This window comes from Prionailurus bengalensis, chromosome E2 (assembly GCF_016509475.1).
Source record: "Prionailurus bengalensis isolate Pbe53 chromosome E2, Fcat_Pben_1.1_paternal_pri, whole genome shotgun sequence".
Classification (NCBI taxonomy): domain Eukaryota; kingdom Metazoa; phylum Chordata; class Mammalia; order Carnivora; family Felidae; genus Prionailurus; species Prionailurus bengalensis.
Genome location: NC_057352.1, coordinates 10,211,295 through 10,225,353, shown reverse-complemented (window position 1 = coordinate 10,225,353; position 14,059 = coordinate 10,211,295). Strand labels below are relative to the sequence as shown.

General features: G+C 57.9%; 1 protein-coding gene and 1 long non-coding RNA gene across 4 annotated transcripts in view; one reads left to right on the top strand and one right to left on the bottom strand.

Moving 5' to 3' along the window:
- The first annotated feature begins 5,988 nt into the window (after positions 1–5,988).
- Positions 5,989–9,090, top strand: LOC122493872. Its single transcript, XR_006300052.1, has 2 exons — positions 5,989–6,741; positions 8,933–9,090. It is a non-coding gene; the product is annotated as an uncharacterized LOC122493872 (long non-coding RNA).
- Positions 8,915–14,059, bottom strand: part of SLC8A2 (solute carrier family 8 member A2) — a 29,170-nt gene continuing 24,025 nt past the window's right edge. The window contains exons 9-10 of one of the 3 annotated variants that reach the window (XM_043598564.1): positions 11,970–12,248; positions 8,915–10,668 (exon numbers count right to left, since the gene is read on the bottom strand). In XM_043598564.1, coding sequence (XP_043454499.1) covers positions 10,292–10,668; positions 11,970–12,248 — 656 coding nt within the window. In that variant the 3' untranslated portion in view covers positions 8,915–10,291. The remainder of the gene's footprint in view (positions 10,669–11,969; positions 12,249–14,059) is intronic. The other 2 variants (XM_043598566.1, XM_043598565.1) reach the window with 2 other exon arrangements.

Here is a 14,059-nt window from a genome sequence, read left to right as displayed (position 1 = left end):
CCACCCACCCGGGAGGAGGTGGGAAATCTGCTTCCAGACTGCCCTCCAGCTTGAGCTGCAATGTCACTGCTTCCCTGGGTCTCCAGCCTGCTGACCTGCCCTGCAGACTTTGGACTTGCCACCCCTCCCAATCACATGGGTCAATTCTTTTCTTTTTATGTTTATTTAAAAAAATTTTTTTTTTACTTTTCATTTAATTAATTAATTAAGTTATTTATTTATTTTTATTTTTTCAGTTCACATATATACATGTGACTTTAACTTGTTTTATTTTATATATTTTTTTAAATTTACATCCAAGTTCGTTAGCATATAGAGCAACAGTGATTTCGGAAGTAGGTTCCTTCATGCCCCTTCCCCAGTTAGCCCATCCCCACCCCCCCACAACCGCGCCAGTTCTTTCAAATAAACCTATCAGGGCGCCTGGCTGGCTCCGGCTGGTGCAGTGTGCGACTCTTGCTCCCCGGGGGTTGTGAGTTCGGGCCCCACGCTGGGTGTAGAGATTCCTTAAAAGGGAAATCTTTAAAACAAGCCTATCTCTGTGTCTACACATAGATGGTTCCGTTTGGAACCTGTTGGTCCCATTTCTCGGGAGGACCCCCGCGAGGAGAACTCCCCAGCCTCCAGCGCTGTGAGCATGGGAGCCATGGCCAAGAAAGAAACAACAAAAAAAAGAGTTCAAGACGTGGCACCCATCAGCTGATGAACGGATAACCACAATGCCGTGTGTTCGTGCCACGGAAGAGTATTTACCCATAAAAACGAATGAAGTTCTACTGGCGCCTGGTACCACGTGGATGGACCCCGAAAACCCCGTGCCGTTTATAGGAAATCTCCGGAAGAGCCAAATCCAAAGAGACAGGAAGTGGGTTCGGGTTGACGGCGCCTGGGTGGCTCGGTGGGTTGAGCGCCCGACTTCGGCTCAGGCCACGATCTTGCGGTTCACGAGTTCGAGCCCCACATCAAGCGCAGAGCCCGCTTTGGATCCTCTGTCCCCCTCTCTCTGCCCCTCCCCCACCCGCTGGGGCGCGCGCGCGTGCGCGCGCGCTCTCTCTCTCTCTCTCTCAAAAATAAATAAACATTTAAAAAAGAGAGAGAGTTGATTAGCGGTTGCCAGCGCTGGGGAAAGGGGAAAACGGGGAGTGACTGATAAATGGGTATGGGGTGTCCTTTTGGGGTGACGGAAAAGTTCTGGAAGCAGGTGGTGGTGAATGCACCAAGTGTCGCTGAATTGTGCGCGTGCAAATGGTTCAGACGGTAAAATGTTAGCGGGTTTTTATCGCAATCCAAAAGCAATGCGTTCGAGGTGTAGAGATACATAGACCACAAGGGACAAGGGGCGCCGGTGAATTGGCTGGAGAGATGGCCCGTCAGTTTCCTGCAGTGGCTGTCACCAATTAGCACCCCCTGGGGGCTTACACCAGCAAGGCTTTGTCCTCTCACAGTTCTGGAAGCCAGGAATTCCCAGATCGGTCTCTGAGCCAAAACCAAGGGGGCGGTGGGACCCGCGTCCCCACCGGAGGCTCGAGGGGAGAATCCGTTCCTTGCCTCTTCCAGCTTCTGGAGGCTTCCGGGGTTCTTTAGTTTGTGGCCCCATCACCCCGATCTTGAAGGCCGGCGTCCGCAAATCTCTCCGCCCCCCCACTCCATCTCCGCTTGCCCACCTCCTCCGTGTGTCGTCTAAGCTCCCTCTGCTTGTCTCTTACAAGGAGGTCGTGACTGCATTTAGGGTTCACTTGGATCATCCAGGGTGATCTCCCCGTCTCAAGACCCCTTATTTGTTTGTTGGTTGGTTTATCTATTTTTGGGACAGTGCAAGCAGGGGAGGGACAGAGAGAGGGGGAGACAGAGAACCCCAAGCAGGCTCTGCACCGTCAGCCTGGAGCCCGACGCGGGGCTCAACCTCAGGAGCCCGCAAGATCGTGACCTGAGCCAAAGTCAGATGCTTAACCGGCTGAGCCCCTCCAGGCGCCCTCCCCCGCCCCCAGACCTTTTACTGGGTCACACCGGCAAAATCCTTCTCTGTCCTATAAGGTGACATTCACGGAGTTGGGACGCGGCTCTCTTTGGAGGGCAGTATTCAGCCTACCACGAATGGCCACCAACCATCCCTCGACTCTCTTTATGCCCACGCCCCACGGATCAAGAGGCGGCATCCGCTTGCGTTCCCCCACGGCAATCTTGTGACCGGCTTTGACCGACAGAATGTAGTCGAAAGTGACGCGAGCCATTGTGGTGGCTTCTACAGTGGCTCCCTTGCAACCTGGCCGCCGCCATGCCGGAGAGAGGTCGGTCTGGGCCACCCCGGGGAGGAGGGGGGCCGCTGGAAGAGAGACGGAGACCTTTGGAGACAGAGAGACGGGGAGAGACAGCAGCACAGGGACACGAGGCCAAGGAATCGTCAAGAAAGTCACGGGCTCCCGGCCACAGGCCCGGCGAGGCTTTGAGCCACACGCGTCGGTTACCTCAGACGCCAGCCCCGCGGGGCCTGCAGATAACTGGGACCCCAGCTGACACCCGGCCGCCTTCTGGGGACAGACCCCGAGCCAAGACCACCCAGGTCAAGCCACAGAGCCCACGAGAACTCACCCGTTGCTTCAAGCCAGTAAGTTTTGGGAGTGGCTTGTAACGCAGCAAGAGTCGAGCAGGGCAGGGGGCTTGGAGGCCCAGGGAACCGCGGGTGAGGAGTAGGACACGGGGCAGTTGGGGCGGGGTCTTAGGCGGAAGGTCTTTTGGGGGGAAACAGGCTAGAACGTTCGGGAGAAACAGGCCAAGCACTCGGGGCGGTGGCTGGGGGGGGGGGCGTTTGGAAAGATGAGGGTGAGGACGAGTGGGTGTCGAGTTCCGGGTCCCGCCAGGGGCCTCGATCTCAGAACAGCGGGTGTCACGGGTCCAGGACCCTCGGGCGTTAATTTCGGGGTCGGTTTCATCCCGCACCACCATTCTGATCGGTCAGAGTTTCCCGGAAACCGCTCGGCAGGCTTCCTCCAAGGTTTCTGCGTTAGACGTTGCTCACGGTGCCTCGACATCCGCTCTCCCACTTTCCCCCGAAACATCCCCTGAGATTTTAAGCGTGATGACTCCGTCCTTCCGGTTGGAATGATGTCACGGAGGTGAGCCAAGGGGATGAGGGCCATCCTGCGGGCACTATTCACTTCACACGTACTTCCTTCTCTAGGCAATTAGCAGCTCTGTTTTGCAAAGAGACAAGCCCAGAGAGGTTAAGTAACTCGCTCGAGGTGGCCCAGCTTGCGAGTGGGAGAGCCGGGATGTGAACCCATGTCGTCTGACTCCAGGACCAACATCTTTGAGTCTCTCGAGTCCTTCACCAATCCGAAAGTCCGGACTGGTTACAAGCCCCGTTCTGGGAAAACGGTCCCGCACGTGCCGTTTGTAGGCAAGCGCAGAGAGTTCCCGAAACCTGCCCGCTGGTCTCAGTACCTGCAGACTCCAGCTTGAGAATCCTCATGTAGTCTGTTCCCTGAGCACCTGTCTGTGGTCTTGGGTGCACACGGCCGAGCGTGACTGGTTCCACAGAAGCCGAGTGTACACGTCAGCTTAGACCATGTGATGCTGCCGTAACAAACATCCCCACATCTCTCAGCTGACGGAAATAAGCATTTCTTTCTTTCTTTCTTCTTTCTTTCTTCTTTCTCTTTCTTTCCTTCCTTCCTTTTTCTTTCTTTTCTTTTCACTCGTTTCTTTCTTTCCTTCCTTCCTTTCTCTCCATTTTCTTTTCTCTTTCTTTCTTTCTTTCTTTCTTCTTTCTTTCTTTTTCTTTTTGAGAGAGAGAGAGCACGTTTGAGCAGGGAAGAGGGGCAGAGGGAGGGAGAGAGAGAGAGAATCTTAAACAGGCTCCACACTCAGTGCAGAGCCCAACTCAGGGCTCAATCCCATGACTCTGGGATCATGACCTGAGCTGAAATCAAGAGTCAGATGCTCAACCGACTGAGCCACCCAGGCGCTCCCCCTTCTCTTTCTTAGTAATCTCTCTGTCCAACGTGGGGCTCAAACTCATGACCCCGAGATCAAGAGTCGCATGCATGCTCTGCTGACTGAGCCAGCCAGGTGCCCCAGATTTATTTCCCGATCAAGCTACAAGGCCACGGCAAGCTGGCTGCACGACACCCTCACTCTAGGACCCCGGGCTGTTAGTGTCTACATTACGCCGTCGGCATGGCTGAGCACGCACTGGCTTTAAAAGCTTCTACCCAGGAGGGTCACACATCACCTCTGCCCTCTTTCTTTAGCTGAGGCAAGTCACTTGGCCACTACTGAATTCAAAGGGGCAGGAAGGTACAATTTTCCCACCGGGAAAGCAAATCAAATTTACTAATGCTAATACAATTTATGGAATTTATGGGGGGAAAAAAAGGATACGAGTGGCTCACGGGAGCATGGAGTGGCCTGGAGAACCAGGCATGAGGCTGTTTCCAGAAAGAGAGCCCCAAACCACGCCCAGAAGTGACCTGACAAGGAAGCTGCTTCCATAACCCCTGAAAATCTCCATCTTAGATGCACGCCACCACCCCCCCCACCCCGGCCTTTGCACCTGCTCCTGGGACCACGACATAACTGCACCTGCCCCTTCCCCTGCCCCGCAGTGCTGATGTCGCCTCTGTGTCTGTGCTCCTTACACCCGGTGAGCCCTCCCAAAGTCACAGGGTGCCTGTGTCACACTGTCCTCACCGGCTACGTGGAACCCATAAGGAGCCCCCTTTGCAAGGTGCTCCTCTAGAATTCAGGACTCCTGCTGGTGAGTCAGTCTGGGGAATCCAACTCACTTGTCTGTGCCCTGGATGTAAAGGAGGCTGGGAAAGTGGGTTCCGAGGCTTCTTTCTAGAGGATACAAACTCTCGAGCCTGGAAACACCGCCAAAACGTAGTGAGTGTGTTTAGTAGCCGACTTGGGCCGAGGTCCTGCGTGATCTCGTGGTTCCTGGGTTCGAGCCCCGCGTCGGGCTCCGTGCCGACAGCTCGGAGCCCGGAACCTGCTTCGGGTTCTGTGTCTCCCTCTCTCTCTCTGCCCCTCCCCCGCTCACGCCCTGTCTCTCTCAAAACTAAACAAAAGAAAAGAAATTTCCACCACATGCTCATGTGCCTGAGGTCCGGAGAGATGGGAGGTGGCAGCAGAAGTCTTCGGCGGGTCTCCGTGTTCGGTTCCCGTTGCGGCTGTTAACGCATTACCACCAGCCCAGGGGCTTTAAACACGCATTTATTCTGTTACAATCCTGGAGGCCAGAGGTCTCAAGTCAAGGCGACCGCAGCTCATTCCGGAGGCTCGAGGGGAGAGGCCAGGGGCGCCCGGGGTCCCTCGGCTGGTGGCACTGCCCGGTGACTCCAACCTCCTCTTCCCTTGTCCCATGTCCTACGGTGATCATCGCCCCCCCCCACCCCCCCTCTTCGGAGGACCTTTGCGGTTGCACTGAGAGCCCACGCACATCGTCAAGGGGAAGGTCCGCTCCCTAAGATGTCGCGGTTAATCACATCTGTAAAGTCCCTCTTGCGGTGTAAGGGAACACAGTGTCCACGCGGTCTCAGGAGTAGCGTGCGGACGTGTGCGTGCGTGTGAGTGTGCGTTGGGGGGCATTATTCAGTCTACCCCAGCGTGGCTTAATGGAACGCGTCCAAGGCTTCTCTGTCCTATGACTCCTGTAGAGCCCAGCCAGTGGAGGGGCTGGAGCGAGGTCAGGGTGTCACCCCACCCCCCACCCCCCCAGCGGCAGCTCCCACCGGCCCCGCCTCGCCCCACGGGTGTGGGTCGGGCACACGCCTATACCGGAGCCACAGCTCCGGCGGGGGGGGGGGGGGCATCCCTCTCCAGATGACCCTCCTCGCCAGCTTCTGGAAGTCACTCAACCCCTGCCTCACCCCCACCCCCCACTTTGCCCCTCAACTTTCGCCTCGGCTAGCCCCAGAGTTCTGCGCCACCCTCGGCCATTTCCCTACACCCTGCACGCCTTCAGCCCCCCCAGATCGGTGCCGTCTGTGTCCTGCTCCAAAGCCCTTCCACTCACGGGTCCCCGACCTGACCGTCACCTTTTCCACCCTGCTCGGCCTGTGAGCCCGCCGAGAGCAGGGTCCAGGGACATTTCTGGTCCCTGCAGTGCCCCCAGCAGAGCACCAGGCGCAGAGCGGGCAGGTGCTGGGTGAAGTGAATCAGAGAATTGGGGGGCTGGAGGGAGAGGAAGGGGTATCCCTCATTCGTCTCCCCTGCGTTTGGGTTTTAGCAACGGAGACTCAGAGGGCACAGCCGGTTTGCAGGGAGTCTGCGTCGCTCTGTCCTGAGGCTTTTCTGGGATGGGGATTGTGGTCCGCGAGTGGGGGGGGGGGGGCGAGGAGAAAGGAGGCCGGGGGTGAGGGGAAAGAATATGAACTAAGAAAGGGAGCAAGCTGGAAATATCCAGAAAGTATAACGTTTCCATCTACTGAGTTCCTACTATGTGCTGGGTATTATTCTAAAAAATATAGATAAGTTAATACAACCCTGTACCATCAGCCCCATTATTATTATTATTGTCCCCATTTTCCAGATGCGGGAACTGAGGCACCGAGAGAGGAAATCTTTGCGCTCTTGCTGGCTTCCGTGACAGTTCATGTAGATCCCTCGCGAGCTGACTCCCGTGGGACTCGCAGCATCCTCACGTCCCTCGTCACATCCACGTCCCAAGCCCTGGATGTGCTGCTCTTTGAAGCTGAGGTCTTAACTTCCTGCCGCCAGGCTCGCCCATTTCCTTGCCGGGTAAGAGAGGTGTCCTGGTCCCCTGTGGCGCCCTGGGCCTCAGCCACCTCCGTCCCCGCCCTTTCTAGACATGACGCTTCGGGCAAGTTGCTTCCCCTCTCCGAGCCTGTTTCCTGCGCCGGTAGAAGGGGGGGCGATCCGCAGGAGGACCCGACACGGTGCCTGGCATCGTTGCTGTGGGCCCCAGGAACGTGAGATGCTCTTATGCCCCTGCATTCAATGCCCTCCTGCTCCACACCCCTTCCCACCTTGGAGGGGAAAGTCCGCTCACGCCCGTATCTTCCTCCAGCAACCCCCTCTCTCTCTACAAGGTTGTCCAAAGCGTGGTCTACATGCTCTGCCTCAGTTTCCCCGACTTCCACTCCCTCCTCCTCACTCTAGATCAGCCCGCCTGCTGCCCCACACCCTCCACCAAACTGCTCCGGTCCAGTCCTAAATCCCAAGGTCGCTTTCTACTGCTCATCTTTTCCCACCTTTCACTCCGTCAACCACGCCCTCATTCTGGAAACGCTCTCCCCTCGGCTTCAGGTGGAGCCAGTCCGCCGGTTTCCCACCTACCTCTCTGGCGGGTCCTTCCCCCCCCCCCCACAGGCGGGTCTCCCGCGTTCCTTGTGCCCCACCCCCTCCGTGGCTTGGTGATGCCTCACTGCCCACAAATCCCAAGCCCCTGTCAAGCACACCCCCCCCTCCCCTGAGCTCCAGGACGCCCCCTCCCTTCCCCGATGTCTCTGGATGTTCCCCTAGGCATCACCCTCAGCATGTACTCACCTGTACCCAGGGAGTTCTCCAGACCTGTTCCCCAGATTATCCCCACCTTCATTCCCCAAACCCAGGAGAAACCTCACTGCCTCTGTGGCAAATTCTCCACCATGGCTCCCTCCCCACCCGCCACCCCCCAATTCCCGGACCCACTCTCCACCCTTCTCCCGCCCGCTCTGTGTCCCAAGAGGCTGACCTCTATGCACCACCTGTTGACCTCTGGCTTCTGGTGGAGTTCAGCCAATGGAAGGCACCAGCCGGAGACTGGTGGGCGGGAGGAGGGTCAGGTTGGGGTGCTCACTCTCCAGCCCCCCCCACCCCGTCTCTTGGGTGTGGGCTGTCCCTGCCCATACCCCGGGCCTCCGCTCTAGCCACCCTTCAAGTCTCAGTAGCTTCAGCTCACACTTCAGCCTTCGAGCTGGGGTGGTGGAACTGCTCCCTCTACTGCTGGCCCCGGGTACTGCACCTTCCCCGAGCTTGTTTTCCTTGACCTTGGCCCCCTCCCCTCCCCCCGCCTTAATCCCCTAAAATAGCCCTTTCGTTAAACTCTCCCTGGCTATTCCGTTTGGGTGCACTCTCTCTTTCCCGCCAGGGCCCTGCCTGTGCGCTCTCTCCGAACCTTCCCATCCAGCCTGACCCATTATCTCGAGCCACCACCCCCTTTCACCCCCCCCCCCCCTCCAGGACCCTTCCTTGGCCGCCCCAGCCTCCTCCCTGATCTCGCAGCCTCGGGGCTCACAGGCAGCCAGAAGGCAAGTTGGAAAATGTAAATCAGACCGCATCAACTGCCTGCCCTCCCTCCCCCGTCCCCCTTAAATCCCTTCCAAAGCTCCCCTTTGCTTTTGGGATACATTCGAAGCTCCTGAGAGTGGCTGATAAGGTCTCCTGGGCTCTCTCCACTCCCCACCCTCATGCACCCCATACTCCATTCGTGCAACCCTCTTGCAGGAGTATGAAAAAGCCGGTAACTCACAAGTCCGCACACCTTTACATAGGCCGTGCCCTTCACCTGGACACACACACACCCCTCCTCCTATATCAGGATTCTGAGAAAATGACTTGCTTTATTCGGGAAACTCCCATCAACCCCAGCTCCTCTGATCAGGCAAATCTGGGTCCTCCTCTTTTGTGTTCCCAAGATGCTCGGTGAAAGGGAACAGTTGGTGGCTGCTGGAATGGGGGCGTGGCTAGGAAAGCTCCCGGGGGCGAGGCGCGGGGGCGTGGCTAGGCAAACTGGGTGGCGAACGGGGGCGTGGCTACGGGGAGCTGGTGTGAACTTTTGGGAGTGGCTGGTGCCCGCGGGTGTCCTGCATGGAAAGACCCAGAGTACCTGGTCTATTTCACAGTTGCCCAAATCTCAGTCGGAGACCTCATGAGCTCCCTCCTCTAGAATCCCAACTCCTCGCGAGAAGGCTGTTTTGTTTTGTTTCAGGCAGAATTTCAAAGTTTTATGGCAACTTGTACAGAAATCACAGAGAAGAGACAACAGGACGATAGGACGCTAAAAACCTGTGGGAAGCAGGGTGTTACGGGGGTTGCAGGGTGATCCTCGGGGTCCCAAGAAGTGGGCAGCACTCCGCACACCCCAAGTGTGTCCTTTGGGCAGGAAACAACAGTAAGAAAATGCAGATGGCCTACCAACAGATGGGTGGCCTCCAAGGTTAAAAATGCCCACCCAGACCCCCTGGCCCCAGTCCCACCCTCCCACCCACCCACCCCTGCTCCCCATCAGGCAGAGATGTGGCAGCATTTGCTGGCTTGTAGCATTGGTCCTCTGGGACCCTCGGTCTCCTCTTCGAGGGTCCTGCCCGGATTGGCTGGCACTGAGGGCAAAATGAGCCTTCTAGATTGTCAGGGGAGATGGCTGGACTCCCTTCGATTCCCGGCCTCCTCCCCAAAGCCAGTTCTCACGGCTGGGGGAGTCTGCTGCCCTCGCAAAAGGAAAGTCTGTCACCCCCTTTCCCCAAGACATGCACCCTCCCGTGTCCCCCCTCCCCCAAACACACTATATATACACACAGGGCCCCCCCCCCTCCAAGGTGTGGCTGGGCTCTAGGAGGTAGTGGAGGCGAGTGGGGGCGCTGGAATGTGAGAAGTTGCAGGTTCAAATGCGCCTCCTCCAGCTCTGAAACCCCACACTTCTCCCCTCCCTTCTCCAAGCCTCGAGAATTAGTGTCCTCCCAAGGGCCTGAGTGGAGAAATCAGGGAAGGCGTGGCCCCCTTTTGCACGCACCTACCTGTTCCTCCGCCCCACCCTCGGGGGCTGAACAGAGCTCCCTGAGGGTTGGGGAGAAGGGCCGAGATCAGGGACATCCTGGGATGGGTCAGCCTCCTTCAAAGGTCCCCCAGGGGGGGCTGGGTTCTGAGGCTCTGGGGCACAGGTCCCTGGCGGTGGTGGCGGTGGGAGGGGGGGCGTCCTCTAGAGGAAGGGGGCCTTAAGGGATAGGGCAAGGCTGGGTGTGGAGGGAGACAGATGTCATAGATTCTCTAGAAGGTCGCGGGGTAGGGGGCGGTTCTCTGGGGAGGGGCCTCGAGGTGGCAATGTCCCCGGGGGGGGGGGGGGGGGTGCGGACAGTGGCTACCAGGGCTGGGCGGCAGTTGTGGGTATCTCGGGGAGACCCCCGAGGGGAAGGGACGAGGATGTTAGTGGGGACGGAGGGCAGGGATATTAATTCCCAGGAGGAAGGGAGGCTGAGTCCCAGGAGAGAGGAGGCCGAATCTCTCTGGAGGACAAAAGGAGACGCGGGTCCGAAGCAGGGGCAGCCGAGTCTCTGGGGAGGGGGAGGGGGGCCTAGAAGCCCCGGATGTGGCAGTAAGCCTCGAGGCTGGCGAATAGGATGTACAGGAACCAGAGGCCCAGGAAGAGCGCCGTGGTGGCGAGCTTGGGGCCCCGCGGGCCGCCCAGCTCGCCGCCGATGTGCGGCCGGCGCCGGTACAGCAGCACGGCGATGCCCACGAAGGCGAAGACGGTGAAGAGAGTGACGGAGAAGGCCAGCGTGCCGGTGCGCACCTCGAACGGGCGGCCCTGCACCGCCCAGTACACGGCGGCCACCGACCAGGCCACGCCCAGGCCCAGGAACACGTTCACCGCGTTGGAGCCCGTCACGTTGCCGATGGACGCGTCCGCGCACTGGTCCTGCAGCGCCGCCACCTTGCTGGCGAACGTGTCTGCGTGGGCAGAGACACGGCGGTCACAGGGGCCCAGCCTGTCCCCCACGCCAGCTTTCCAGGAGACCCCGACACCATCCCCGGTGCCCACCCCCCCCCCCCCAGGGCAGACCCCGCCTCCCGCGGCCACAGCTCCCCGCCTGAGGCCCTTGACCCCAAGCAAGCCACAAAGTGGGTCATCATGCCGGTGCCGGGCGCTCTGCAAGACCCGCCGCCTGCTTTCTCTGGAACTCGCTGCCTGCTTTCTATGGGACTCGCCGCCCGCTTTCCATAGGAATCGCTGTCTGCATGGCATGAACCCACTGCCTATCTTCTACTGGCCCCATCACCCCATCGCCAGCTGGCGGGACAAAACAAGTGTTCGGTTCCACCCACATGCAACCCCCTTCGCGTCAATTCCCCACCTGGTCTCTGTCCAGCACGCAGCCCCGTTTCTGTGGCCTCCACCCATTTCTCAACATCTCGCTAAAAACTCAAATCTCCGGTACAGAGCGCAGGCTTCGGAGAGCCAGTCACAATAGCTGCTTTCTGGGGCGCCTGGGTGGCTCAGCGGGTTTAGGCGGCTGACTTTTGCTTTCGGCTCAGGTCGTGGTCTCACGGGGGTGAGACGGGGGCCCCCCCGAGTCAGGCTCCACACTCAGGGCGGGCTTGGAGCCTGCTTGGGATTCTCTCTCTCCCTCTCTCTCTCTCCCTGCCCCTCCCCCTCTGTTCTCTCTCTCTCTTTCTCTCTCTCCAAAAATAAACATAAAAAAAAAAAAGTTGCGGGGCGCCTGGGTGGCGCAGTCGGTTAAGTGTCCGACTTCAGCCAGGTCACGATCTTGCGGTCTGTGAGTTCGAGCCCCGCGTCAGGCTCTGGGCTGATGGCTCAGAGCCTGGAGCCTGTTTCCGATTCTGTGTCTCCCTCTCTCTCTGCCCCTCCCCTGTTCATGCTCTGTCTCTCTCTGTCCCAAAAATAAATTTAAAAAATTGAAAAAAAAAATTAAAAAAAAAAAAAAAGTTGCTTTCTACAGGCCCCGCCCCCTGCTTTCTATGGAACCCACTGTCTGGGTTCTACATTTCCCAATACCTTAGTTCTATGGACATCCCAACGGCTGCTTTCGGGGAGGATTCCGTTTACCTACTGAATCTACAGGACCTCCCCGCCCGGTTTCTCTCATGCTCCCTCATTGCCCTTCTGTGGGACCCACCATCCGGGTTCTGTGGGATTCCACCACCTTATTTCTGCACAACCTTCCTCTCGGGCTCTACTGCTGGGCTTCTCTGAGACTCTCCCCGGACCAGCGGTTTCCCAGGGGGTTTACCAGGGATGGAGGTGCCCAGGGCCACGAAGACTACGGCGTTGACAGAGTCCTTGAGGCCGACGGTGCAGCCAAAGTGCGAGGCAAGGTCCCCGATGAGGGCGGTGAGCAGGCCGATGACCAGGATGCAGACGCCGAAGCAGGCCCAGCCGTGGCAGTACTCCGTGGGGGGCACGCAGGCAAAGAGCACCTTCCAGAACACCGTCAGGAAGTGCATGACGTAGTCAAAGCAGGAAGGCAGCCGTTCCTCCCGGGACCCGTCCTCCTCCTCCTCCTCGTCCCCTGTGGGCACACGACCCAGCTGGGGCACACACCCAGGCCACCTTCTTCCTGGCCTACAGAGGCCCCCCCCCCCACCTGTTTTGTTCAGTAAAATTCTGCTCTATAAAATGCCTTGCCTTCCCAGAATTCCTTGCGGCCAGGAGCCCAGATACCAATACTCGCTTTTCCGGAATCCCTCGGTGCCGGAGGCCATGTGCTCGGCTAAAAACATCTGGCTTGCCAGGATCCCTTGCCGCTAGGGGTGGCCACAACCCTAGCCAAAAAAAAAACCAGTCCTTTTCCCAGACGCCTTGATAGCTACCATTTACGGAAAGCCATTTCTACAGCCGGAAATACTGACTTCCTCTGACTCATTGTAGCTAACAGTAGCCACATACTCAGCTAAAGGTGCTTGCTTTCCCAGAACCCCTGGCAACAGTAGCCATGTGACCCAGCCCGGCCAGGAGACCTAAGCGGAGGGCTTCTGGAAAGCTCTGGCTTTCCTGACACGGGCACTGTGTCACAGAGGTGTTTTCTGACCGCTGTCAAGGATGCCTCACTGGCCCTTCGTGGTGCTTGTGTCACCTGCTGTGACTGAATGTGACCTGTCCTTGACCTGCCACTTGGGCCGTGTGTCAGGGGAAAGCCCACATGGAATGTGTCGTCTACCTTGCCCTAAACTGAGAAGCACAAAGCAATGAATGAGGAGCAGGAAACGAATTGAATGGGCGCTACGCCTGGAAGGGCGCTGATAAGGAAGAGGGTAGTCCTCGATCAGCGATCAGTCACGCAGAGCAAGTCACGGAGCAAAAGCCAGGGAGACATGACGACGAGGGGCGGGCCACCCAAGCTCCTCTGAATTGTCAGCCAGCAGAGGACACGCTGGCGGATTCGGGAATTCGGGTCATCTATCCCTCTCCCGCTTTTCCAGCTCACTTAGTCTCGTCTTGTTTGTTTGTTTTTTTTTTAAAGTTTGCAAATGCTTAACTGAGTGGTTTCTTCATTCTTCGAGCCATCTTTCCAAGAAGGAGACTCTTGCGGCGACCCCAGGAAAAGTGGAATTGGACGCTCCAAAGCAGCAGGCACGCTGCCCCTTCTTGCTACCCTACTTCCTCTTTCTCCCCGCCTGGAATGCGAGCTTGACGCCTGGGGATGCGGCAGCGATTTTGCCACCATGTGGGCAAAGGTTGAGAGTGGGAAAGAGAAATGAAGAGGGAGCCTGGGCATTTAATGATGTTACTGAGCTGCTGACTCTTTATTGCCTCCTATGGATTCCTTTGTTCTGTGACAAAAGTAACCTCTAGGGTGCTTCAGCTGCTTATGGTTGCGTTTTCTGTTGTTCGCCGCTGAATGCGTTCCTCACTGGCCACGGTGAGACGTGGCCGAAGTCAGAGTGGGGAGAACGCGCTCTTGGCAGGGAAGGGCTGCTATCACTGCCTCTCCCGGGGGCTTTTCCCTGCCCTGCTTCAAATCCTGCCTCGGTTTCCCACTGCCCTTAGACCGAGGCCCACATTCCTGTGCTTGGCATTCAAGGCTCCGGTCTCTGCAGACTCCTCCAGCCTTTCCCATCAGGGGAGGCTCTTCTCCAGCCTTTCCCATAGAGGGGGCCTCATGGTTACGCCTGTGGCTCTGGAGCCACGTCTCTGGTTCCAAACTCTGGATCTGCTGCGTGATCCTGAATCCGTGTCCTAACCTCTCTGAGCCTCCGCATGCCTATCTGAGAAATGGGAGTAAAAACTGGACCTGCCTCAAGAGAGGGCTGTAATGACTGCATGAGGCGGGCCACGTAAAGTACTCTCTGCGCAGCCCGGCGCATCTCCAGCCTGACGGCT